At 41.8% G+C, this 24,420-nt stretch overlaps 2 protein-coding genes across 6 annotated transcripts in view; both read left to right on the forward strand.

Annotated features, from left to right (window-relative positions):
• Positions 1-6,756, forward strand: part of LOC117560085 (LIM and senescent cell antigen-like-containing domain protein 1) — a 29,102-nt gene extending 22,346 nt beyond the window's left edge. For 4 of the 5 annotated variants that reach the window (XM_034236848.1, XM_034236844.1, XM_034236847.1 and 1 more), the window contains exons 5-10: positions 507-656; positions 992-1,142; positions 2,604-2,696; positions 3,219-3,267; positions 3,507-3,582; positions 5,182-6,756. In XM_034236848.1, the coding sequence (XP_034092739.1) occupies positions 507-656; positions 992-1,142; positions 2,604-2,696; positions 3,219-3,267; positions 3,507-3,582; positions 5,182-5,296 (634 nt within the window). In that variant the 3' untranslated portion in view covers positions 5,297-6,756. The other variant, XM_034236849.1, reaches the window with a different exon arrangement.
• A 604-nt stretch (positions 6,757-7,360) lies between these two features.
• Positions 7,361-24,420, forward strand: part of ranbp2 (RAN binding protein 2) — a 43,076-nt gene continuing 26,016 nt past the window's right edge. Inside the window, 17 exon segments of the mRNA XM_034236830.1 lie at positions 7,361-7,597; positions 8,519-8,586; positions 8,684-8,795; positions 9,993-10,145; positions 10,400-10,630; positions 10,753-10,895; positions 11,870-12,065; positions 12,482-12,622; positions 12,847-13,006; positions 13,603-13,784; positions 18,641-18,840; positions 19,353-19,476; positions 22,634-22,795; positions 23,048-23,185; positions 23,441-23,572; positions 23,652-23,879; positions 24,032-24,115. Coding sequence (XP_034092721.1) covers positions 7,526-7,597; positions 8,519-8,586; positions 8,684-8,795; positions 9,993-10,145; positions 10,400-10,630; positions 10,753-10,895; positions 11,870-12,065; positions 12,482-12,622; positions 12,847-13,006; positions 13,603-13,784; positions 18,641-18,840; positions 19,353-19,476; positions 22,634-22,795; positions 23,048-23,185; positions 23,441-23,572; positions 23,652-23,879; positions 24,032-24,115 — 2,526 coding nt within the window. The 5' untranslated portion in view covers positions 7,361-7,525.

The raw sequence follows: 24,420 nt of genomic DNA on the forward strand, positions 1-24,420 counted from the left end.
ACTTTATGTCTACTGCAAGGCAGGATGATGTTTTCTATGATGCTGGTTCTCTCATACTGATGTTTTTACAACTCCTAAACAACTATGTCAAGCAGTCTCACCACCTGTTCCTCCTTGTTTTATTGTCCTGCCTCCAAATATATGATGTAAGGGTCAGATGTGGTACAAACCAGTACTAGCCTTGTTGTTCTTGTTCTGTGAAGAAATGACTTTTATAATTCAACGAAAGCCAATATGAGAATTCAGCAGTTTGTGCTAGATACAAGTGGCTGTATTTCAATTTTACAGTGTTTTAGAAGAATATTCCTTATTTTTGTCGTCTTTGTTGAGCTTCTTTTGACTAAAATGCTGCTGCTTTAGAAGATCCAAAAGTAGGAATGATTACACTGACTTGTAGTAGAAGTTAGCAACCCCTGAAACATGTCATAACTGTCTAATCAAGTGTTTCTCTCTTGGTTCTATTTGGTTCTCTTTCTCATCTTGTCTGTAATTCTCTCTCCCATCAGGCACCTGTGTCGTCCATGTCACAACAGGGAGAAAGCTCGGGGCCTCGGCAAGTACATCTGTCAGAAGTGCCACGCCATTATTGAGGAGCAGCCCCTCCTGTTCAAGAATGACCCGTACCACCCTGATCACTTCAACTGCAACAACTGCGGGTAAACGCGCACATACACAAACTTGTCCAGCTGTGTAATTACACATTACACATAATACATGAAAAGGTCATTCCCGTGCTGTGATTTGACTGAAATTGTCTTCTTACATCTTGTGTTACCAAACCCTACTTTGTCTTTTTTCTCCAGATGTGTGTATTTGTCTTTGTCCAGGCTCTGTTTGTACATCCAAACCGCTTTTTTAAATGTATTTTTCCGTCAACGGCATCAATGACCTTAGAAGCTTAAGTGTGTTTCGATCGCTTGTGTTTACTTGCTATTTTGAATTGCCTAAGTGAAGGCAGAGCTTAAGTTTTGTTCTCCTCTTTCTCTTGCAGTAAGGAGCTGACGGCTGATGCCAGGGAGCTGAAGGGAGAGCTGTACTGTCTGCCATGCCACGACAAGATGGGGGTCCCCATCTGCGGGGCCTGCAGGAGACCCATTGAAGGCCGCGTGGTGAACGCCATGGGCAAGCAGTGGCATGTGGAGGTACGAGGCTTAGGGACCCTGGATTCAGAATAACATTCAAGAAAGTTAAAATTGTGAATGTGTTCATTTGTGTGGTTTTGCTTTTATATGTAAAACATGTTGAATAATGTTATATTACAAATAATTAGTATTCTGTTTTCTATATAAGTCTCTAAGGTTGAAATGCAATTCCGTTTGTAAATATTTGAGAATTTAAAAGTAGCCAATCATTCATTCTTGTTCTCTCTATTCTTTAAGAAATGTGTATTTCTCTAAGATGATTTCACTTAAATAGTTGCCATGTGTGTAACTCGTACTTTTCCCAGCTTTATCTCCACAGTCCAAACGTTGTCTGTCTCTGTGAAACATTCTCTGTGGCGTTGGTCATTCCTCCACCTATCTTCATATGTTCACCTATCTTTCATTTTCCTTCCTCCACATGCAGCATCATGTGTGCACTGTATGTGAGCGCCCGTTTCAGGGCCACCCGTTCTATGAGCGAGGTGGCCGCGCCTATTGTGAGAGACACTTTGACATGGTGAGCGGAACAGGGGTCGTCCTGCCGTTGATTACCTGCATCGTGTCTGGCTTCTCCCTGCCTGGCTAGAACCCCCCAACCTCCATACAAGGGTGACACTAATATATCAATTCCAACAACAGCTGTCTGTCCAACACTTCGGTCCAGAGCGAGATCTACGGTCCAGATTAGCAATATTTTTTGCCGTGATGCCAGATTATATTTTCAACCCAGTTACCTGAAATAAATTCCTAATTAAACATTTATATTGCCCACTATTTTGAAATAGCTTAAGGAATACAGTAATACCTGAGGTAATAATACAAAAAAATACTGCTTACCGTATTTTATTTACAGAAAATGTGAGATAAAAGACTTACATTTTAAGTCCAGGATGTCAATGTTTTTAGTCCTATAATATCAAATGGCTCTGTCAAAGGCTTTTTATACACCACAATAATATAATTGCATGGGAATATGTTCTTCATGTTGGGTATTGGAATGGTCAAATTTGAAAACATGGTTTAAAAAAAAAAGGCTTGTAAAATCGTCCCCTTTTTTTAATCTTTTGAAAAGTCAGATTGGGGCAATACTATTCAGTCAAGGGTGCCCTCATTCACAGACATACAGTATAAGTAGGCCATATTGAGTCATTCGTGAGGGCATTACAAGAAATAGCATATATTCCTTTATTTTTCATCGTAGCCTACCATCTATTCTTCATACCTCTGTGAGGAGGATTAGCACGCCCTCTAGTGCTCACTATCCTGCCACCGTCTCTCCTCTCTGTCTCCTGCCTGGACGCAGTGACAGGACATCTGGACTGCACTGATGCTGTTGTGGTCTGACCTGATAATGTCTAAACCAGACTGTGCTGCTGCCAGTAACACAGTCTGTGGGATGTGATAATGTACTGACTGACTGCTGTGCTAACCCTGTGTGCTTGGCCTTGGCTTTGTTTGCAGCATTTTGTGTGTGCTAAGTGTGAGAAACCCTTCCTGGGACACCGTCACTACGAACGCAAGGGCCTGGCCTACTGTGAGACGCACTATAACCAGGTAACATTCAGCAGGAATATGTTAAACTCACAGTCAGAAATTAAAACATGCTGTGCTAGGTTTTCCTGCCATGAAATGTCTCCTAAAACTACATTGTGATTTGTTTTAAAGTTAATGTTTTAATAAAACTGAACCATTGAACCAATGAGGAGATATATGTTCCTGTTTCTGAACTCTTCTTAATATTCAAATATGACTATGTAAATACACATATTTGAAGTAGTTACAGTTTGCACAGCTTGTTTGCCTTAAGATTGTAAAATAATTGCTTTTGACAACTCTCAGTCTGAATTATGCTCCATTAGAGGGTTCCACATGTAGTCAGTGTAACGACTCCATCTAGTGTAAGTCGATTTTTCCCCACCTAAACCATTCTACGTTTTTGAAATGCCTCCGTAGCGTGTGTTTGTTTGCATGTTTTTTGACCATGGCATGTTATATGAGCCATGATTAAATGAAAAAAAAATTGAGACTGCGCTGGATTTTGCTCACTCTCTGTTTCTCTCCCTTCATCTCACTCAGCTGTTTGGAGACGTGTGCTACCACTGCAATCGTGTTATTGAAGGAGATGGTGAGAACATTTGAAATATATAATGTTTAAGTGGGTAGACTGCTCATGAGATTAGTGTTTATCAGAGCACTTTTTGTGTAACGTATTTTGATCTCTATATTGACTCGAGTGCCGATTGCTTGACTTGTAGATTTCACTTGAAAATGTTTTGAATTCCAGACTGAATCCATTTAACTTTTAGTCACATGATTTTAACCTCGAGCAGTGTCTCATGTGAGTGTTTCTTCTATTTTTATCAGTGGTGTCTGCCCTCAACAAGGCTTGGTGTGTCAACTGTTTTGCCTGCTCTACCTGCAACACCAAGCTCACCCTCAAGTAAGTAATACACACGTATAAGATACACCATCACAGTATGTTTGGTACAGATGTAGTATTAGTTTAAGTCTCTGAAGACTCACAAGGCGAAGTCCACTCTTCTCTTGTACATTTTCTCTTTCTCAACTTTCCTGCATCTGTGACTATTTGCTGCAGTCTTAATCCCTTGTCTGGGGAACTGTTTGCTCCACATCTCCCCCTTCATCATGTCTCTTCTTTGTCCCCTTGTGTGTATCTCCTGCTTTACCTTTCCTTCCTTTACCTGCTCAAACTTTCTTCTCTCCTTTCCTTCTCGTCCTTCTTCTTCACTCCATTATTGCCTCTTCCTTCCCTCCTCTTTCTCCTTCACAACCCTTCCCATCTCTCCCCCCTCCCTGCTCCGTCAGGGATAAGTTTGTGGAGGTGGATCTGAAGCCGGTGTGTAAGCACTGCTACGAACGCCTGCCGGACGACATGAAACGCCGGCTGGCCAAGCGTGAACGCGACGTGAAAGACAAGAAGAAGAAATCACTGATACCCATGTGTTTGTGATCCGCTCTTTTTCCTTTCTCCTCACTTCCACTGTTCTTCCTTTGGTCAGTTTCCATCTTTATTTTCTGTTTCTGTTCTTATGTTGTTACTTTTTCATCATTTTTCAAGCATGCTCCATGCCAACATTTTATTACTCATATCCCTGTAATACGTGGTCTAGGAGGTCAAATCATGAAGGGAAACATTTAATAGGTGAATAAGAACAGATTGTTTGAGTGGACACAAATTAGTTGATACCTCTTAGCCTGAAACAGTGTTTAGGATTAGAGCTTGTTACTGCTGCTATGCAAACAGGTCAGTCACATGGTGAGGGAATTGCGTTGTTTCTTGGGACTCCGAGACTCCCGGTCTGTCTGGGCGTAGAGAGTAAAGCCGTAATCACTTCCGGCAGCTTTCTGGCCACAGCTGTGGAAGTGCTGAGGTCTCTCCAGGTTCAACACGTGCCCTGTCCTGCCAGAGATTAACTGCTTGGAGCAAATGTTTTCTGGGACAGCTGGGGTGAGAGCCTGCCAGAGTTAATGGAATAAAAAGGCATTAATTACAGAAAACAACTAAACATGATTATTTTCATTCAAGCAATTGAAGCAGTTATACAAAATAGTCCATGTGCTACTAGAAATCGATTTAAATGTGTGTCTTTATATCTGTATCCAGGTTTACACAAACATGATTTTTTAACATGTTCCCAAGTTTTCCTTGAAATTAGCTTCAAAATGGTGGCTTTAAAAGATGCACACAATAGGGGAAATTCAATTCAGAATGTTTTCACTGGGTTTATCAACAATTTGAATCTATAAAAGGCTATTTGTCAGGAACTATACAAAAAACATTCTATTCATAGCGTCCATCAAACTCCTATGTTTACATTCATAACATAGTGGCATCACTATGTAACACTTGTGCTTCTATTGGCTAGCGCGACAACACATTGTTCGTGATAGGCTAAGGGGTAGGGTATCTTTAACCAGTTGACCAATCACAACAGAGCAGGACAGCTAACCAATCAGAGCACACTGGGTTCTGGTTTCATCCAAACTGTAACAGCGTCTGTCCCTCTCTCTTCCATAGGAACAAGTTTGTGGAGTTCGACATGAAGCCCGTGTGTAAGAAGTGCTACGAGAAGTTCCCTCTGGAGCTGAAGAAGAGACTGAAGAAGCTCTCTGAAACTGTTGCTCGGAAGTAAACACACAGCAGAGCAGCTATAGGAAGGGACAAATAGATTAGAGATGCAATTCCGAATTGACAATCGTATGTTACATTTTGGTCGGTTATTTCAGCAGAACACACCGCTTCTTGTCCTTTCAATCGCAGAGGATAATTGATCTAGCCTGAAACTGACAGATGGCCAACAGGCAGATTGTTGGTCAGTCAGCCAGGTTATACTTTAACCTCTTTAGTGCCTTTAAACATAAATACTGCACTGTATATCTTTCACATGCTTGCCTTATTTCACTATATGTATTAATCCTGGTCCTGTATTTCAAAATGGAATATTAGCTTTAAGAAAACATAGAAACATGAGAGTAATAAAAAAAAGGCTGTTAAACTGTTTGCCACCTTGCTTCATAATGAAAATTACGTTTGACTTATTTTACTGATACTCTCGTATAAAAGCAGAGTTAACCCAAAGACAGTTCCGCAAAATACAGTTTTATTAAATGTGTATATATAGTGTCTCAATAATGTCCTGTTTTCCACCAACATGTATTATTTTATAGATTATTAATGTGTATTTTCTTTAATATTATGCTAAATGAGATTTTGTTTAGCTCTATAAAGTTAGAATTTTCGACATCATACTGTCTTGATGAACTGGCTTGCTGCAATGATGAACTCAGCCAGCAGTTCTTATGTGCAATGCATTAAATGTGTAAAACAATCTCTATGTGAACACTGAGTTGCTAGTTTTCACCCCTACAATCTAATATAAAATAATGCAGCAGCAACAAATGTATATCCCAAGTGTAAACAGTTGAGTTTTTTTTCATCAGCTTTAAAGTTACAGTAGAGATGATGAAGCAACACCTCTGAAATACTGTCAACAAATACTGAACATAATGAGATTCACAGTAACAGGACTTATTGCATGGCAACTGGTAACTGTGTGTCTGGCAGCATGTTCAGAAACCGGATGTAGGAGTATTATTAGATGTCTCTGCTGTTTTTAATCCAGAGAAAGTGATCCTCTTAGAGAGGTGTAGCGACTTCCTCAGGGCTCAGACCCTCTTAGGAGAGAGAAAGCCAACTGCCTAATGGAAAAGTAGTTTCACTAATCATCATAATTTCATCATAGAACGTTTATATTTGACATAATAGTTTGATAATAACACACATTCCACTATTTAACGGAAATACAAAGCCATTGTTGGTAATACTTTAACTATCTGTGTCACAAAATGTTTTAATGTCATGTAGAATTACAAGTGCCCTCTTAACGTCCGTTCCCATATCTTACTACCAGGGCAACTGAGATGACTCTACACAGACAAACAATGCTTTTATTCTGTATTTTATCATTACAATTCTTGTCAAGGAACAATATTTATTCATGTAATCACACCAAAGTGCATGTCCAAGACTATTTTTCATTTTATCTAAGGTCATTTTGTCAACGCATCTGAATAAACATGTATGTCAATGCTACCCGTGTGTATGTTTTTGATTTGCATTGTCCTACTTTTCTAGGAGTGTAACATGACATTACAATTTGTTGTTATATATGGTTTCCACGTGATATATTGAAGCATATAATAATAATAATAATCAGATGTTTTATGCTAAGATACCATTGCTCGGATAAGAATATAGGATAAAAAAGACATTGAGTAACTGTTGTGGTACAACTTTTCCCCCCATTTTAGCTGCATAAAGCACAGACAACACAGAAATAACACTGTAGACACATAGTACTTGATTAATCCACTCTCTACTTTAACTCACACTGATGAAGGCAATATGCATGTTTTGAAAAATAGCATGCAACCTGGATGTCTATATTCCCCATCCCCATATCAATAAAGAAACATAAATGGTTTGCAAAATATTATGTGCATTTCTATTGGTGTTTGATTGTTGTTATTTATAATAATTTCATAAATAGTGTTTCTTGCAGAATATTTCAATTACACTTTAATGCCAAAAGTACGAGGTCCAGAAGGTTCCCCCAGCCAGCCCACCACCTCTCCTTCAAAATAAATTGAGTCACTGAATTCTCGGTTTTCATTGGTTAGGAAGGGAACTCACGGCCCACGTGACCCGCTTGCAATTTGACGGTAATGAGTGCGCAATGTCGCTATGGGGAGTTAACGTTACGGAGTAACCGATATTAATGTCATTTTTTTATATTTTGTGAATTCACGGTAATACATGCCCATTAGTAAGCCATTTTGGAAGAATTCTCTGTTTGGAAGTCATGCGGCGGAGTAAGGTTGAGGTGGACCGGTACGTCTCCACAGTACAGAGTTCCTCTCCTTCACTCAAAGAGGTAAGTTGAGCCACCGGGGCTAATGTTAGCATGTTGCTGCCATCATGTCAGCCAGCATGTGTCAGCCAGCCGGTGTGAAGAACTAACCAGAGTCGACTTAACAGTACTTCTTGTTTTGATTTAGTTGCTGTTAAACCCGTTAGGTTGTATTATGTGTTCCGTGTAACCGCTGGTCCCCGGCTAGCAGTGCCAGCTAACCGGCAGTTAACGGCTCGTCGTGTCCTCCCCTTTGCACTGAATCGCGCGGCAGCAGCGCTAGCTAAGGTAGCCATGCTACTTAACTCAGCCGTCACTCCCATATACTTTGGCTACTTGTACAACAACATGGCTTCAACCGCCTTGTTAACAATAATATATGTCGGTTGATAGGTGCTTCATGTCAAACCTTTATTTAGAAATCGTCTGCCTTTTAGCAGACTATATTATTTGTGAACATAAGTTACTGTACTGGTACACTACCAACTTTACGTTTAGTTGCAATCAACATTATCTGAATCCTTTACGGTGGTGAAATTGACAGCACTAGGCCCACTTAGTTATCTAGTTTGAGCTATTTGACATTGTAGGAATAAGGGCACTGAGTCACACTAAACTGTACGAATGATATATAATACAGAGCAGAGTTTGTATTACTTATATTGAGGTGTTTGTTGTGAAGAACCCATAGATGTGACCAACACAATACACACCTATATTGTCCTAAACACACGCTCTATTTGGCAAGGAAGGTAAAATAAGAGGTGAAGACAATCCTATAACCATAACAATATGTTTGTATGAGTCATTTGTTTTACCATGTCATCATCCCTTTGCCTGCTTGCTAACATAACAAGCACAAATAATTAAGATGACCATTACTCACAACATTGCTCATGCTGAATGGTTCACTGTAATGAACCTTCAATGTTTCTTTTTCCACAGAAGCCCATCAAAGGGTTTTTGTTCGCCAAGTTGTACTTTGAAGCCAAGGAATATGAACTTGCAAAAAGGTAAGCACACAAGCTTCCCCATGGTTTTCTCTTGTGTTATAGCTTCTTAAGAAGTCTCTTTTTATATTATATCTTGCATATTCTTTGCTCTTTTTAGACATGTATCAGAGTACCTCAAAGTCCAGGAGAGAGATCCGAAAGCCCACAAATTCCTTGGACAGCTCTACGAGAGAGAGGGAGACATCAACAAAGCAGTAGGATGTTACAAGGTAGGAAGAAGATGTCACTGAAAAAACACCTTTATTCCTAAAGAAAAAGATGATCGAAGTCTGCTACAAACCTATTTATCATGAACTGTATTGTACAATTCAAGTACCATCTTTTTTAGTTGTTGTTACATCAGGATTGAGACATTTTACAGTTTAAGTTACAAGATAAGTTTATTTTACATTATTTTTGTTTTTGCTCCACGACACATTCGATTTAGAATAAAACAAAGTACCAGTGATAAGCTTTAGAATAATTAATAGTAAAATAAATTGTCGTGAAATATTAAATTGGTTCATAATGTCACATCAATTTAGGTGGGATTCATTAAAAAATAAGAATAAATGCAGTTAACCAGCAACAGTTAACACGGTTCCTGGTTAACTACGATCATTCCCGCCAGGATTTTAGGTAAGGTAATGGGCATTTCATTCCCCTTCCTATTACACATACATACAAATGATTGAATGTCAAGGCAGCCGTGGAGGCGTGGAGGGAAATCTGTGTCTTGCATTATCACAGATCCTTTGGCTGCCAGGATGTGACTCTTCCTTATTTCTAGTCATTCAGTTTCCTTTTATTTTTAACGTCAGACTCCCAATTAGGTGTGTCAGAATAAATGTGTACCTGTATCAGGTTAGCCAAAACACTTCTCACTTATGCCAGTCACGTCCCATTGAAAAGAGCTAAATAAATGCAATAACAGCTATGCACTAAAAACAATATCACTTAATTAATAAAGAATAATGTACACATGCATAATTAGTTCTTGCTGTTATGACTTTGAGTTTCAGTATACGGGCTAAAACATAATGAAGGCATACCTATGGTCATTGACATCCATCTAGCTCTAGTCTAAATAAATGTAGCCTGCACTCTGTTGTACATAGAAATAATCAGACATGTATTTATCACAGTGTGAGGAGGAGGTGTCAAGTTTCTGTTATCACAAAGTAAAAAGGAAACATCTGGCAGAGCATGCGATGGACATGAGAGGATTCCTTAAATAAACTGACCTCCACTACTGATAAATTGACATTGAATTCATTAGACGTACAATTTAAATAATTGTTTCCCACTTATTTCTAATGTTATAGATGTTGTTTTTGGAAGGGCATTGCCGTTTAATTAGATAACCTGACTGAATGCTTTTGTATAAACTGACACTAGTATGTCTGCACTTCTATGTGTGTTTGCAGCGGTCTGTGGACTTAAATCCAGGCCAGAGGGACCTGGTGCTGAAGGTGGCCGAGTTGCTGGTCAGTAAGCAGGAATGTGACAGCAGAGCAGAGTTTTGGGTGGAGAAAGCTGCCAAGCTCCTGCCAGGAAACCCTGCAGTCTTCAACCTGAAGGTGAATCTCCATTCTTCTGAGTCTCCAGTTATCCCTCCTTTAATCACTGCATCAGTAAACTGCCATCTGAGGCCACTCTTTTGACTAGTTTTGAACTCAAACACTCACTCTAACCCCTCCCACTTTATTTAAATTATATTTTCTAAATGTTCCTGAACAGGATTTTCCTTTGTCAGCATATATTTGCATATTGTTTAAAGTAAGAGAGGCTGCCACACTGACTGTCTTTGGTCTATCTATGCCGCTCTGTACAGGAGCGTTTATTGAGTCGTCAGGGCCAGCCGGGATGGAACCGGTTGTTCGACCTCCTTCAGGCAGAGCTGGCAGTGCGGCCGGCTGACGCTCACGTTAACGTGAAGCTGGTGCAGCTGTTCTGTCAGGACGGACGGCTGGATGAAGCCGTTAAGCATTGCCTGGCTGCTGAGAAAAAGGGCATGCTGAGCAACAGCCTGGACTGGTACACAGTGGTGGTGCGCACACTGCAGGTCAGCAAGAAATGGCAGTAGTAGAAGTTTACATTTTAAAAGCTTCTATGGTGTTCTGTATTTCATATCTTTAAGTCTAACTTCCTAATAACACAAAAAACAAATGTACGGCCTTTTTGCAGGAGTATCTAGCTCAGCCCAGCGTCACTAGCAATGACAAGATGTGTCGGCTGCTGCAGAGAGAGCTGCTGTTGGCCCACTGCGGCCTGCTGAGAATCACACTGTCTCAGAGCAGCATGCAGCCCAGCCTCGATGCACTCACAGGGTAGGTCAATTCCGCCCAACACACTTTCTATGTGTTACTTTCTTATGCTGTATGTATACATCCTAACTTATTGATCACAATCGTGTTTAAAGTCAAAATCTCTACACTTACAAAAGACGAATAGAAAAATCAGGCAATTTGGATGTTAAATAAACTTTAACGGCATTAACACGTTAATACGTTTGACTTGGTGGTTGTCTTGTGTCTTCGAGAGTGTGTATTAAGTAAAGTAAGTCAAATTTAGTTTAAGTCAAAAGGCAGGTTTTTGGTGAGCCTTTGGGTTCAAATAAGTTGTCTTTCACAAAAACCATACCGTTTTAATTACTATACCATGGTTGTTTACGTGACCACGTCACCTTTATTTGTTTCATTGTATTACCAGGGTGTCCGCGGGGTCTTAAAAAGTATTAAAAGTTGATAAATCAATTTAGCGAAAATTAAGGCTATTAAAAAGTATTAAACGGCATTTTCCAAGGTATTACATTTTGTAGCTTGTTTTCAATAAGTATATAAATTGTCCAAAGCGGTTGCATTCTAAAGTGTGCCTGAATGTAATCATTGCGTAGGTGTGTAGTGTGATTTTGTGTAGTTTATTTCTGGCATCCCGTTAGGTTTGACGTCATCTGAACAGGACATCGCACGCTCACTGCTTGATAGCGCAAAGGCCCGTTTACGCCGGTTGTTAAACAACATCGTTATGGGGAAATGCAAGTTTGCGTCCAAATGGTTGGAAGATAAGGAGGAAGGACAATCAATACTGTATATAGTCAATGTGAGGTAAAGTGTGTCGCCAATGTAACCGGTTAAAACTCAAAGTGGCGATGAGGTCTTAAAATGTATGGAAAGGGTCTTAAAAAAGGTCTTGGAAGGTATTACATTTGACTTCAGGATTCCTGCATATACCCTGATTACACTAAAGCCACTACATGGCTGCAAGAACGGCTGTATGTTAAAGTGTGTTTGTGTGTGTTTAGTTTTGACCAGGTTATGCAGACGCTGAGCAGCATCGCTGGCCAGCAAGCAGACGATCTTTGCGAGGTGTTTGTGGAGATGCGAGGTCACCTCTACCTGCATGCTGGCACCCTGCTGCTGAAGCTGGCTCAGGATCACCAACAGACCTGGAGGGCCATCATTGACCTGGTTGCACTCTGCTACCTGCTGGCACACCAGGTACGGACACAAAAAGGGCTAGCCTTATACCACAGTCATTAACATATGTTATATTTTTGTTCAGGCTGATTTCTTTTAAGATGTCCAAAACAAATTATAAAAAATTCTACACATGCTGTTTTTTTTTTTACTACGCTTTTATAGAAATGTAATAGTCTGTTTTAAAGATGATAATGTTGTATGTTTCCTTAGCTTTTTACTTTAAAAAACAAAAGCAACAGCTTGAAACAGTGTTCAAGTGTTGATAAAGTGGGAAATTGTTCCCTTTTTATATTAAGCGGGGGAAAAAGCCTAAATATGGATATTAAAAGCTAAACGCTCTAATTCCCTTTTGTAGATGAATTTGAGTGATTTTATTTCTGCAGCCAAGAGAAGAAACATTTGAATACAGTTGTTGTTTTTTGTCCTTCCACCAGGTCCCCAGACCAAAGCCTAAAGTCTCCAAAGGAGACCAGTCGGCCCCTCAGCTCCTGGAAATGCTGGCCAACGACCGACAGAGTCAGGCCGGACACATGTTGCTCAATCTGAGCACAGATTCATCCACTTTGATCAGAGAGGTCTGTTTGTGTGTTCGGATACACTTTAGCTATATTTTGTAGCCTGTGTATGCTTGAATGAAAAGTACATGACCGAGTCTGCATGTGCAAACTTGTGAAACTAAGATACGGTGCATGCTTCCCTCTAACAACTATGTAAGGTCCTGCATCAGACATATCACTGACATGCTGAACGTGTATGTTTATGAATGAATTGTACCTGATTTGATGATTTGTCTGCATAGGTGGTGGAGGCGTTTGGGAATCCTAAAGGTCTGGACTCTCTGTTTGAACTCCTGTTTGGACCACAAGCCTCCACCTCATCTTCCTTTATCGCCAACGATGACATTCGTTCCATCAACACCATGACTCCAGAGCTCTCTCAACTCGCCAAATGTGATGCTGGTACGAAACTATCATTATTATAATTATTATCCGCCTGAGCACTAAAGTAGCTACATGATCTCTTGAGGGGTTTTTAAGGTCCACATTTATTGTTAAATCTTGCAGATATTTTAGCATTTAGATGTTTTCATCGAGTCCGTATGTATCAGAAGTTGTATCATTGGCAAATAAAATTGGCATTGTAATTACAAGGACTGCACGATTATTAAAATGTACTAATTGCGATGATTTTGACAAGTATTGAAATTTCAATATAATTTACAGTATTCAAGGAAATGATTGACGCTGCATTATTATTCCCATTTTCCTTGAAAAACATAAAAATAATCATTGTGCGGTATTTTAGGTGGATCTGTACTGAATAAAGACACTAGATATTAGGATATCAATAAAAGGGCAATTAATTGCGCAGCCCTAGTAATAACACAATCTTTATCTTTAAAAACTAAAATGGTGTCCTTTGGGCAAATAACAATAAATAATTCGCAATCAATTCGAACCTTCCTAACCATTTATTTGCCATTTAGTTAAAGCTCACGTATAGAAAAGCTTTCTTAAAAGGCACTGTAATAACCTTGATGTCCTCCCCTCTGCAGGCTCCATCCTGCTGCATGCTGGAGACTTGCAACATCTGGGCTGGCTGGGGCTCCAGTGGACCCTCCTGGCCCAGAGGCCGGCCCTGCGGGACTGGCTCCAGCAGCTCTTTCCCAGGCTCACTCTGGACACCTCCAAACTGGACACCAACGCACCAGAATCCATCTGCCTGCTCGACCTGGAGGTAGGTGGACACATGTGGGACAGAGTTTCACAAGATGAAGCTTTGTAGGGGAAGGTTACAGATGTACAGTTTTCCCTCATCTCCCATACACTCCGCATCCCAAGAGTGTTACAAATGTTTGAAAAAGATTAAATGATGCAAGGTGTGGAAGGTGTGAAATAACAGGAACATGTATTTATACCATTCAATACAAGAAATGGTACATAGAATTTGTCAATCTCATTCATCCTCCTTTTAGCCATAAATGTCGCATTTTCCTACAACTTACATAGAACATTTTCAATAAGTCATTTTCAGATATCAGCAGCTGAGTCAAACAATGCATTTTCGGAAATGACAAAACGTAATAATCTATAATGTTGTGTACTTGTATGATTGATGCACTTTTGCCTGTTCTCGTGAACCTGCAATCTGTTTATTCATTTAAACTGCTGAACTTTCTTAGCTGTGCGAATTCTGTCACTTGTGAGTGGGTATGTGTAATGTTTTATACTGAGGACAAGTTAGAAAATGTTCTCTTTTCTTTCTTCCTCAATTTCTCTAACGTATTATAATGTTTTGTTATGTGACGTTTCCTTTGTGTTTTGTGAACTTACAAATAATTAATTGATTACAGTGTTTCCCACAGAATTTGATTCTATTTGTACCACCCCCGGCAAGAAAAGCCAAAGGCCACTTAACCTATTCGGGTGGTCCACGGCCCGCCACAAATAAATCAATGTATGGGAAACACTGGATTATATAAAGCAGGGGTCGGCAACCTTTTTGATATGAAGTGCCATTCTAAAAAAAAAAATGTTATCGGCATGCCGACGATCATGAATTATCAACGGGGGGGGAGCTCGATGCTCGTGGACTGTCAACAGGAGGGCGGGGGAGCCTCGCTGGGAAGCAGTGTGTGGACCTGTCAGCGCAACTTACATGATGACGAATTTAACAAGCGAATTTCAATAATTGGTTTAAACGGCATAAAAAGGACGATCTTCCGTTCTTCCGATATTAGGGTCATGCAGAGTGAGATGAGATCGCTGTCCCTTTAAGAGAGGGGTGTGGTATGTGTGTGGATGGTAGAGCGAGAGTGAGTGAGTGAGTGAGCGTGTGTATGTTTCTGGAAGTGAAACTAGGCAGCAGAAAAACAGGTCTGTGATGTATTTTGTGAGACAGAAGAACAACTAAATAAATGCAACGGCCTCCCAAGAAGAGCTCGTCTCTCTCCAGTCATTTAAGCTACAGTGGGTTATTGAACCTGAAGCTTGTTGCTTCTGCCCTGGGAGACGGCAGAGAGTCATCCCCCCTGTTTCCTCGACTACGGTCTGGGAGCCGACAGGAAAGTTCATCACACAGATGGCCAGTCCGCCCCTTTGTAGCATATTATTTCGATGAGAGATGAGCAGATCGCCACTGGGCTTTCAACTAAAGACACAGCCACGCAAAAACTGCGGCATTTGTACAGCTCCTTATGGGTACTGCAATTTGTGAAGTGCTTTCCTCTGTGGTGAAACTGCACCACGGAGGAAAGCGGCAGAAAGTCGCCTGGAGTTAAAGAGAGCGGGGCTGCGTTGCGTGCATGGCTTCCTTCTGCAGGTAACGGGTAGACGCGCTCTGGCGGCGGTCTCGTTCAGGATCCGAAAATACAATTTAAATATTTTTGCACACTTATTCCTAGTGTGCCACTGGTTACGGTGCCAATGGTGGCCGACCCCTGATTTAAAGTATAGCTTTATATGATAATGTATACATAAATGCAATGGTTAAATGGAGCCTACATTAAATGTGTGAACGACTGTACCGAGCAGTACTTTGCAGAGGTGTGGACTCGAGTCACATGACTTGGTCTCGAGTCAGACTCGAGTCACCAATTTGATGACTTGAGACTCGACTTGGACTTGAGCCTTCTGACTTGAGGTGACTTGATACTTTAATTGAGGGGTCTCCAACACGCCGATCGCGAGATGCCGCTAGGAGAGCAGACTCCCGTCGTCGGGGAAAGCAGAATCTTCAGCCGCTCCTACTCTTGCTGAGAATCCTTGCAGGCAGGGGCGGGTCTTTATTTAGCTGGGCCACCATGCGGCCAATCATATGCGAGGACACACTAGGATCATACCATTATGTGAAAGAAAGGTGGGGGGCAGACGCTCCAAAGGCAGCAGGTGTAGTGGTACAGGCCAGCTGCACAGAGCGACGGGGAGACGGATTTAAATGCAAGCGCGTCGGAAAAAGTCAAGAAATGAGCGAAAACCGAAAAAAGAAGCAGCATCTGCTGCATTTCAATGATATTGGAGAAAGCAAAGCTGAGTGCAGGATCTGTAAAATGAAAATAACCTTGTGAAACTGACCGTTGAGCAGCCCAGACCAAGCAAGGAGGCAGAGGCAGAACGTCCAAAAATATAACCCGACGTGGGCATTTATTAAAATATGAACACATTACACACAGCCTCAATCCTGCTGTTGCTGTTCACGTGAGCCCAGCCTGCAGCCACCAGGATCTCACACACACTGCCTCTCAACAGACAGGGAAACAGAGCCTAAATACACACACTCCAATCAGCACAACAAGACACAGGTGAGGGGGGAGGAGACAACACCGGACACCATCCATCCATCCATCTTCTCCCGCTTATCCGTGGTCGGGTCGCGGGGGTAGCAGTTCCAGCAGAGAGCCCCAAACTTTCTTTTCCCTGGCGACATCAACCAGCTCTGACTGGGGGATCCCAAGGCGCTCCCAGGCCAGCGAAGAGATATAATCCCTCCACCTGGTCCTAGGTCTACCCCTTGGTCTCTTCCCAGCTGGACGTGCCTGGAACACCTCCCTAGGGAGGCGCCCAGGTGGCATCCTAACTAGGTGCCCGAACCACCTCAACTGGCTCCTTTCGACGCGAAGGAGGAGCGGCTCAACTCCGAGTCCCTCCCTGATGACCGAACTTCTCACCTTATCCCTAAGGGAGACACCAGCCACCCTGCGGAGAAAACCCATCTCGGCCGCTTGTATCCGCGATCTCGTTCTTTCGGTCATGACCCATCCTTCATGACCATAGGTGAGGGGTAGGAACGAAAATGGCCCGGAAGACCGAGAGCTTTGCCTTCTGGCTCAGCTCCCTTTTCGTCACAACGGTGCGGTAAAGCGACTGCAGTACCGCTCCCGCTGCCTCCGATTCTCCGGCCCATCTCACGCTCCATTGTTCCCTCACTCGAGAACAAGACCCCGAGATACTTGAACTCCTTCACTTGGGGTAAGGACTCATTCCCTACCTGGAGTGGACAGTCCATCGGTTTCCTGCTGAGAACCATGGCCTCAGATTTGGAGGTGCTGATCCTCATCCCAGCCGCTTCACACTCGGTTGCGAACCGATCCAGTGAGTGCTGAAGGTCGCAGACCGATGAAGCCATTAGAACCACATCATCTGCAAAAAGCAGTGGTGCAATCCTTAGTCCACCGAACTGCAGACCCCCTCCCCCATGACTACGCCTCGAAATCCGATCCATGTATATTACAAACAGGATTGGTGACAAAGCGCAGCCCTGGCGGAGGCCAACCCTCACCGGAAATGGGTCCGACTTACTGCCGAGGACCCGGACACAGCTCTCGCTTTGGGAGTACAGAGATTGGATGGCCCTGAGTAGAGACCCCCTCACCCCATACTCCCGCAGCACCTCCCACAGTAACTCCCTGGGAACTCGGTCATACGCCTTCTCCAAGTCTACAAAACACATGTAGACCGGATAAGCGTACTCCCAGGCCCCCTCCAGGATCCTTGCGAGAGTAAAAAGCTGATCCGTCGTTCCACGACCAGGACCGGACACCAGGTGCACACAATCATCAGCCACAGACATCAACTGTACTGTGCAATCACGCTAATAAAGTGCAATATTACCCGGCCTGAAGCCGTCAGTGACGAAGTTACCTTCGTCACAAACCTTCAGAGCAGTTTTTTTTTTTGGTTACCACTCAGGATTTATTGTCAGAGGTGGGAGAAGTTCAGATCTTGTACTTGAGTAAAAGTACCTGAGTGTAAGAATACTCGGTTACAATAAAAAGTCCTGCATTCAAAATGTTACAAGTATAAGTAATAGCATCAAAATATACTTAAAGTACCACCTGCAGAGGGATCTAGATGCAGGTGTTCTTTATAGAGACCGCCTCGCTGCACATTATCCCTTGCATAAAGATAGATTGTGGGTCCCTTATAACATGTTGTACACAGTGGAAATAAACATTCTGGTTACCTCAACATCAGGGATCTTATACATTAAACTCCTTCTGAATCAAACCGTCACGGTAGCCTTACCTTACGGATCCCTCTTAAATTAGAAAAACACACGTTACTTTACCAGCAGAGAGAAAATGGATTATTAAATTATTAATGTGACTAATAAAGAGCAATTTGATTATTAAGTATTATTCTGTTGATCGATGTCATTACATTTGTTGAAAAGCACATAATGACTTGTTTAAGACTCGTTTTGTCAAAGTTTAGGACTTGACTTGAACTTGCCCATCCTGACTTGAGACTTGACTCGGACTTGAGCGCAAAGACTTGAGACTTGACTCGGACTTGAGCGCAAAGACTTGAGACTTGACTCGGACTTGAGCGCAAAGACTTGAGACTTGACTCGGACTTGAGCGCAAAGACTTGAGACTTGACTCGGACTTGAGCGCAAAGACTTGAGACTTGACTCGGACTTGAGCGCAAAGACTTGAGACTTGACTCGGACTTGCAAAACAATGACTTGGTACTCTGGTACTTTGTGATAAAATAGCACTTTAACTTGTCAGTTCTTGTGGTCAGTGTGCAATTGCACAAATATCTATCAAAATGTTAAATCCTCTTGTCTCTTGTCTGCTTTACTCCACCCAGGTGTTTTTATACGGTGTTGTGTTCTGTAGCCACTGTCAGCTCCAGGAAACTGCAAAGATCAACAGCGGAGGGAACCAGCAGCAACAACAGCAGCTGTACGAGCCTCGCTGCCTCCCCCTTCCTCTCCTCCGCCTCCTGACCACCGACAGACAGAGGGAGTGGTGGGACGCCATCTACAGCCTCATTCACAAACAAGCAGCGTGAGTAAAAGTGCAAATATGCAGTATGTTTACCAAAATATCAGCTTTTAAGTGGCATACAACAACCAGTTACAGGGTCTCATATCATCATTATTATGACCATTACATAGTGAGTATGCAAATAAGTTGTACTAGTGAAACATGGATAGAGTTTTAAGTTTATAAATGTAAGCATTAAACATGAATTGTCTTCGCTTAATGCCCTTAATCAAAGTTATTAATGGATCCACATATTTTGGCTTTCAACAGTTTGAACTTAAGAAAAACATTTAAAGCAAGAACAGTGTTCAAACCAGGATTCAATCAACGTTGAACCTCTTTGCGACAATTTCAATGATAAGGCTGAAACATGACATTTTCACTATAGCACTTGGCTACCTGCTTCACCTACTCTTTGTCCCCACTTCATCCCAAAGTCAAAGAAACGGGTTCAAACAGAGCAATTGTTTATTTGTGTGTTCATATTTGTATCTGTTTAGTATTCAGTGCTTTTGTTAAATGTCTCCTTGTAGTCCTGGCATGTCGGCTAAACTGCGGATGATTGTGCAGCACGGACTGAGCACTCTGAGGGCCGGAGAGAAAAATGGGCTCCAACCAGCGCTGGCCATCCACTGGGCCCAGTGTCTCAGCCAGACGGTAAATACACACCAGGGCTCGAGCTTAAGGACGTCCCGTCGTCCCGGGCCGAAAAAAATAGTATCGGGAAGGATAAAAAATAATTTTGGGACGAGAGTTAAAATAAAAATACCCTGCTAACTCTACTACAAAAGGCGATGAAAATGAAACCGACTGCATGTTTTGTGTAGCACATTAAACCTCCTTGTCAACATAAACACACACGCACATTTAGAAACCCGCGAAATACACACACGTAGCTACAGCTGTGCCTGCGAATTCCTGGCCCGCATATTCGCGGGTCTAGCAATGTACTGAGTGTGTGTATTTCGCGGGTTGAGTGATGTACAATGGCATCCCGTGGAGGAATTCTGAAATGTTTTACCGTTAATCACAAAAACGCACAGCAGAACCAGACCCTGGAGCGCCGGCCTCTTTATTTACTTACTCCTCTTCATCCCCTATGGGTAATAAGGCTGAGAAGATAACTCTCCATCGTATTTAGTCCTTAGCAATATGCTGCGCCTCTCCCCATGTAGGGATGGGTACCGAGCCCCGGTATTAAACGGGCCGGAATTATTAAAGACAGTGGTAAGGTTAAGCTTCGACATTATTGGACTTTTTATCGGTACTGGAGACATTTAAAAAATATGTCATATGTATTATTGCTACATACACATTATATCGCAGTTTTATTTTCATCAACTCCGTTTCTAATATGCAATAAGACTACAACATGCGTCTATGATGTATTTTCGAGCTTTCCAATCCAGACAAGATCTCTCTCTCCCGTCTGTGTGCGAGGGGGCGGGGGCCGTTTGTAAAGGTCTCCTGACTGTGTTACAGACTGTCATCCTGGTTAGTGCTTACTCTGGGTTCTGTCTTCAGGACAGTGTTGGATTGTTTTGTTAATTGGATGGGACTTGATTGGATTCAATATTAGAGTAATTTTCTCGTTGGTGTAAATATAATTGGCCTTTGTTTATGTGATTGAATGATTTACTCAAATAAAAAGGTTGATGAATTATCATCTAATGATTTATATGATGTTTTATTTATGTTAAAGGTCACTTTGAATGATTTTAACTAATGATAATGTAGAAAAACTAACATTTTAAATTCGGGACGGTCCTCATTAATTTCGGGACGGCTTAGATTGTATTTCGGGACAGTTCCGGGAGGATGGGGAAAAAAGTTAGTCGAGAGCCCTGCACACTAGGCGGGTTCACACCGCAGTACTTTTCCCACTTTAGTTCCGATATAGTTCCGAAATGTCGCGTTCACACCAAAAAGAGCCAGAACTAAAATTAGTTCATGAGAACCTTTTCACCCCACTGCTAGAGAGCAGGGACTTTCGTGGAAGAAAAAGGTTCCTATGTCTGATTGGCTGGGCGGATTGCAAACCACGCCCCTTAAAACTCCCAAAAAGTTTTGTGAAGCCGCCATTTTATTATCCTCGCATTAGCATTATTAGCATTAGCCCAGCGCACAAACACAGAGAGACTAACTTATGGCAACACAAAATAAAACATGGGAGCGGTGGAGATGAGGAGGTGTCGGCGTTTTGGCGATTTACTCGGAAGGCTTCAGTAGAAGCTGCTGGGACTCCCAGCAGCTTCTACTGAAGCCAGTCCCCAACTCCGGGGACTTGGGGTGACAGTATTCGGCGTGAAGTTGTTTGCGGCCTGCCAGTAAATCCAACGCAGAAGAAGAAGTGACGTCAGCGGCTTCATTTGCCTAATCCTTCCCCAGGAACTTATTCCGTTGTGAACGCGATCTGTACTTAGTTCATGAGAACTCTTTAGTTCTCATGAACTAAGTTCTCATGAACCTTTGTGGGAAAAGTACTGCGGTGTGAATGCGCCTATTGCTTCTAGAAATGTAGTGTGAACCAGCTAAAAATAAAGGATGTGTCTTCAATATTTGAGTTCAGAATCTTCGGTGGGGTTGCAGGAGACTTTCAATATCTGACATTTTTGCTTGACTCATTCTACAGTATACCAAACTCTACTTTCAAACTGTGGTTTGCGTGTTCTTTGTGTGTGTTTTTTACCATTGTGTTTACAGCACAACGCTTGTGGAATCTGATCTTGTCAAATAGGATTTAGGAAAATTCAATGTGTTTCAAATATTTGTATTGAGAAGAAGCATACAAGTGTAAGCAATAGTACAGACTTCTTTGGGGTGGAAATCATGCTTCCCTTTTTCAACATACAGACAAACAGAACAGCCAACAAGAATTAATAAAGAAAACACATAGCATGACAGGAATAACATACTTAATGACATACATAGTCATAGTGGGAAAGAACATACTAAATAGTATATATAATAAAAATAAATAAATACACTTAAAGGGTGCAAATGAGCCCAGACTACCCCCCACCCTTCCCTCCCCAAGCAGTGCCACCCAAGCCATTACAAAAACGATTGTTTGTGCAGTGCATCTCAGCTGACCGTCCCCCTTATAAATGAAACCATTGGTCCCCACATCCTTTCAAATTCCCCCAGTCTATCTTTTAGGATATATCGAATTATTTCCGAATGCAGAGTAGGAAAATTCATGTGTAATCCCCCAAAAAATACAGGTCTGATTTTGCAATACAAGTCTCATATCAGAATTCATGCAACTATAATGTCATTGACACTATCAGGGTTCTGCACTGGGGATAATCACTCACAAATTCCTTGGCTTCCTTCCACTGCACATACACTTATACCTAAACCATTACCACTGACTTCAGTGGCCTCAATGTTTGCATCCGTACGACAGCGTGTGACATATTTTATTATTTTGCTGCATGAACATTATTATGGTTAAATGTCTTTATTTGAAACATTACTGAGATAGTGTGCTTGAACACGCTACAGATCAGCAGTGGGGGCCAGTTGTGGACACAGACTGACGTGCAGCAGAGCACTTTGACAGAAAAACTGCACAGTCACACATGCCTCTCCACCTGCTCCTTTCTGTCACTGCCCCTACAACTGTTAATGTCATCCTGGTCCAAACTGCCACATGCGCTGATTCTCTGACTGTATGTCCAATTGTTTCATGGTGGAATTTGTTTAACAACCAAAGAACTGACTTGTGTCCTTAATGCATGAAGCGTTTGTCTATGCTGCTTTAGTGAATATTGCAGGCTCACCTTCTCTCCTTCTGTGTTTAATAACCCAGGGTGACGGAGTGAACTCGTACTACGACCAGAAGGAGTACATCGGCCGAAGTGTTCACTACTGGAAAGTTGTACATCCGCTGTTGGAAAAGATCAAAAACAGACGCAGCATACCAGAACCACTTGAGCCCCTCTTCAAGCACTTTTCCTCCAAAGATATTCAGGTTAACACAATATTATTTTATCATTTGAAATGTTGTCCTCTCAAATCCTGAGGCAGTGTTGTCTTGAGCCTAAAGTTATGGCTTTTGGTCCTGCCATTTCTTACTTCTCATGCCCTGTTTTATGATAGCCTTTTATCTTTAGCGCCTTTATGAGTCCCTGCTATTATATATGATATCATTTATAAGTTAATGTTTGTAAAGTACCAGGTTGGCTTACACATGTTTTCCTGTGCATGTCCATGTTCCTTGCAGATTTCTTCTGTGAAGGGATACGAAGAGGAAGCCAAGGTTGCATTTGCGGCTCTTCTGGACATTGAAGGCAAAACGGAGGAGGCCATTGCTACCTTGGAAACCATCAACAACATGTCATCCATCTGGCAGTTAGCACAGGTAATAATATGCTTCTATACATAACCAAGATACATTCCTCTTTCCCCGTCTGGGTGAAACAAGGGCTGTCTATGTTCAATCATTGTTTTTCCAGCAGTCCAAAAATGATTGTTGTTTTTATACAAATTAACCGGCTTTATCCCTATTCTAATTATTGGCAGTCTAGCCAATATGTGATATCAAATTGGTTCATAAATCATATGGACACTTCTAACTGCTATTTGTTTCCTCCAATGTGCTGTGTTTCTTTGGCAGATCTACCAGCGGCTTTCAGAAGAGGCCAGCAACGGGGTTGAAGAGACCCAGGACAGATGCATCACTTTCCTGAGGAAGTTTAGGACCTACCTGTCTAAGATCTACAACGCTAACGCAGATGACATTGAGAGGGTGAGTCTCATTTTTTTATTTTTGATGTGTTTAATGTGAACAACTCTTCAGCTGTGTAACCATTTCATACATGTCACAGCTGCCTGTCTCCATGGAGGAAGTTGTGGACCTCCTGAATGATGTGAACCAGCAGCTGGGTGAGAGTGCGGAGGGTATGGATGAAGAAGAGGAGGAGGAGGCAAGACGAAGAGGACCAGTCCATTCCAGCCCAGCTCACCCCCCAGAAACCTCGGCCACTATATCACACATTAAGTTTACCACTCCCTCACCGAACAAAAGCCTCATCTCTCCTTCAAAAAGACACCTGGTAAGTTCAGGTTATTGGTTGTCATTCAGAAGACAATCCAATAAAATACTTTATGTATTTTTATATATTAAATGTCTCCTTGTTTTAATCATGGAGACCATTCAAATTACAAGTGAGTTTCTTTTCATAATTTCTTCCCCCTTTTAATTCAGATTTCCCCCAAGACACAACCTCATTGGGTGGAGGACCAGAAAATTCTCCTCCAAATGCTGTGTCAGCAAGTTGAAGCCCTCAAGGTTAGGATAAGATATTACACTTAAGTTATTCCCCTTGGTATGGTTTGGCTGTTGTTGTACTACTGAATTTATCATAGCTTAATGTAAATGATGCCGCTGATAAGAAGTATGATAAAGTGTATTAAGAAAACGGGATAAGATTTGAATATCTTATGAAGGTCTCTAAAATACAAGGTTTTGAGTGAAGACCTACAGTTAAAGTTATTATTAAAAATTACAGGAACTACTTGATAGTTTTTAATGAATATAAAGTACTTGGTGTGTGATGCTTATATTCTTATTTTAGTGTGAGTTTATTTTTCTGT

This window comes from Gymnodraco acuticeps, unplaced genomic scaffold (genome assembly GCF_902827175.1).
Source record: "Gymnodraco acuticeps unplaced genomic scaffold, fGymAcu1.1, whole genome shotgun sequence".
Lineage (NCBI taxonomy): Eukaryota > Metazoa > Chordata > Actinopteri > Perciformes > Bathydraconidae > Gymnodraco > Gymnodraco acuticeps.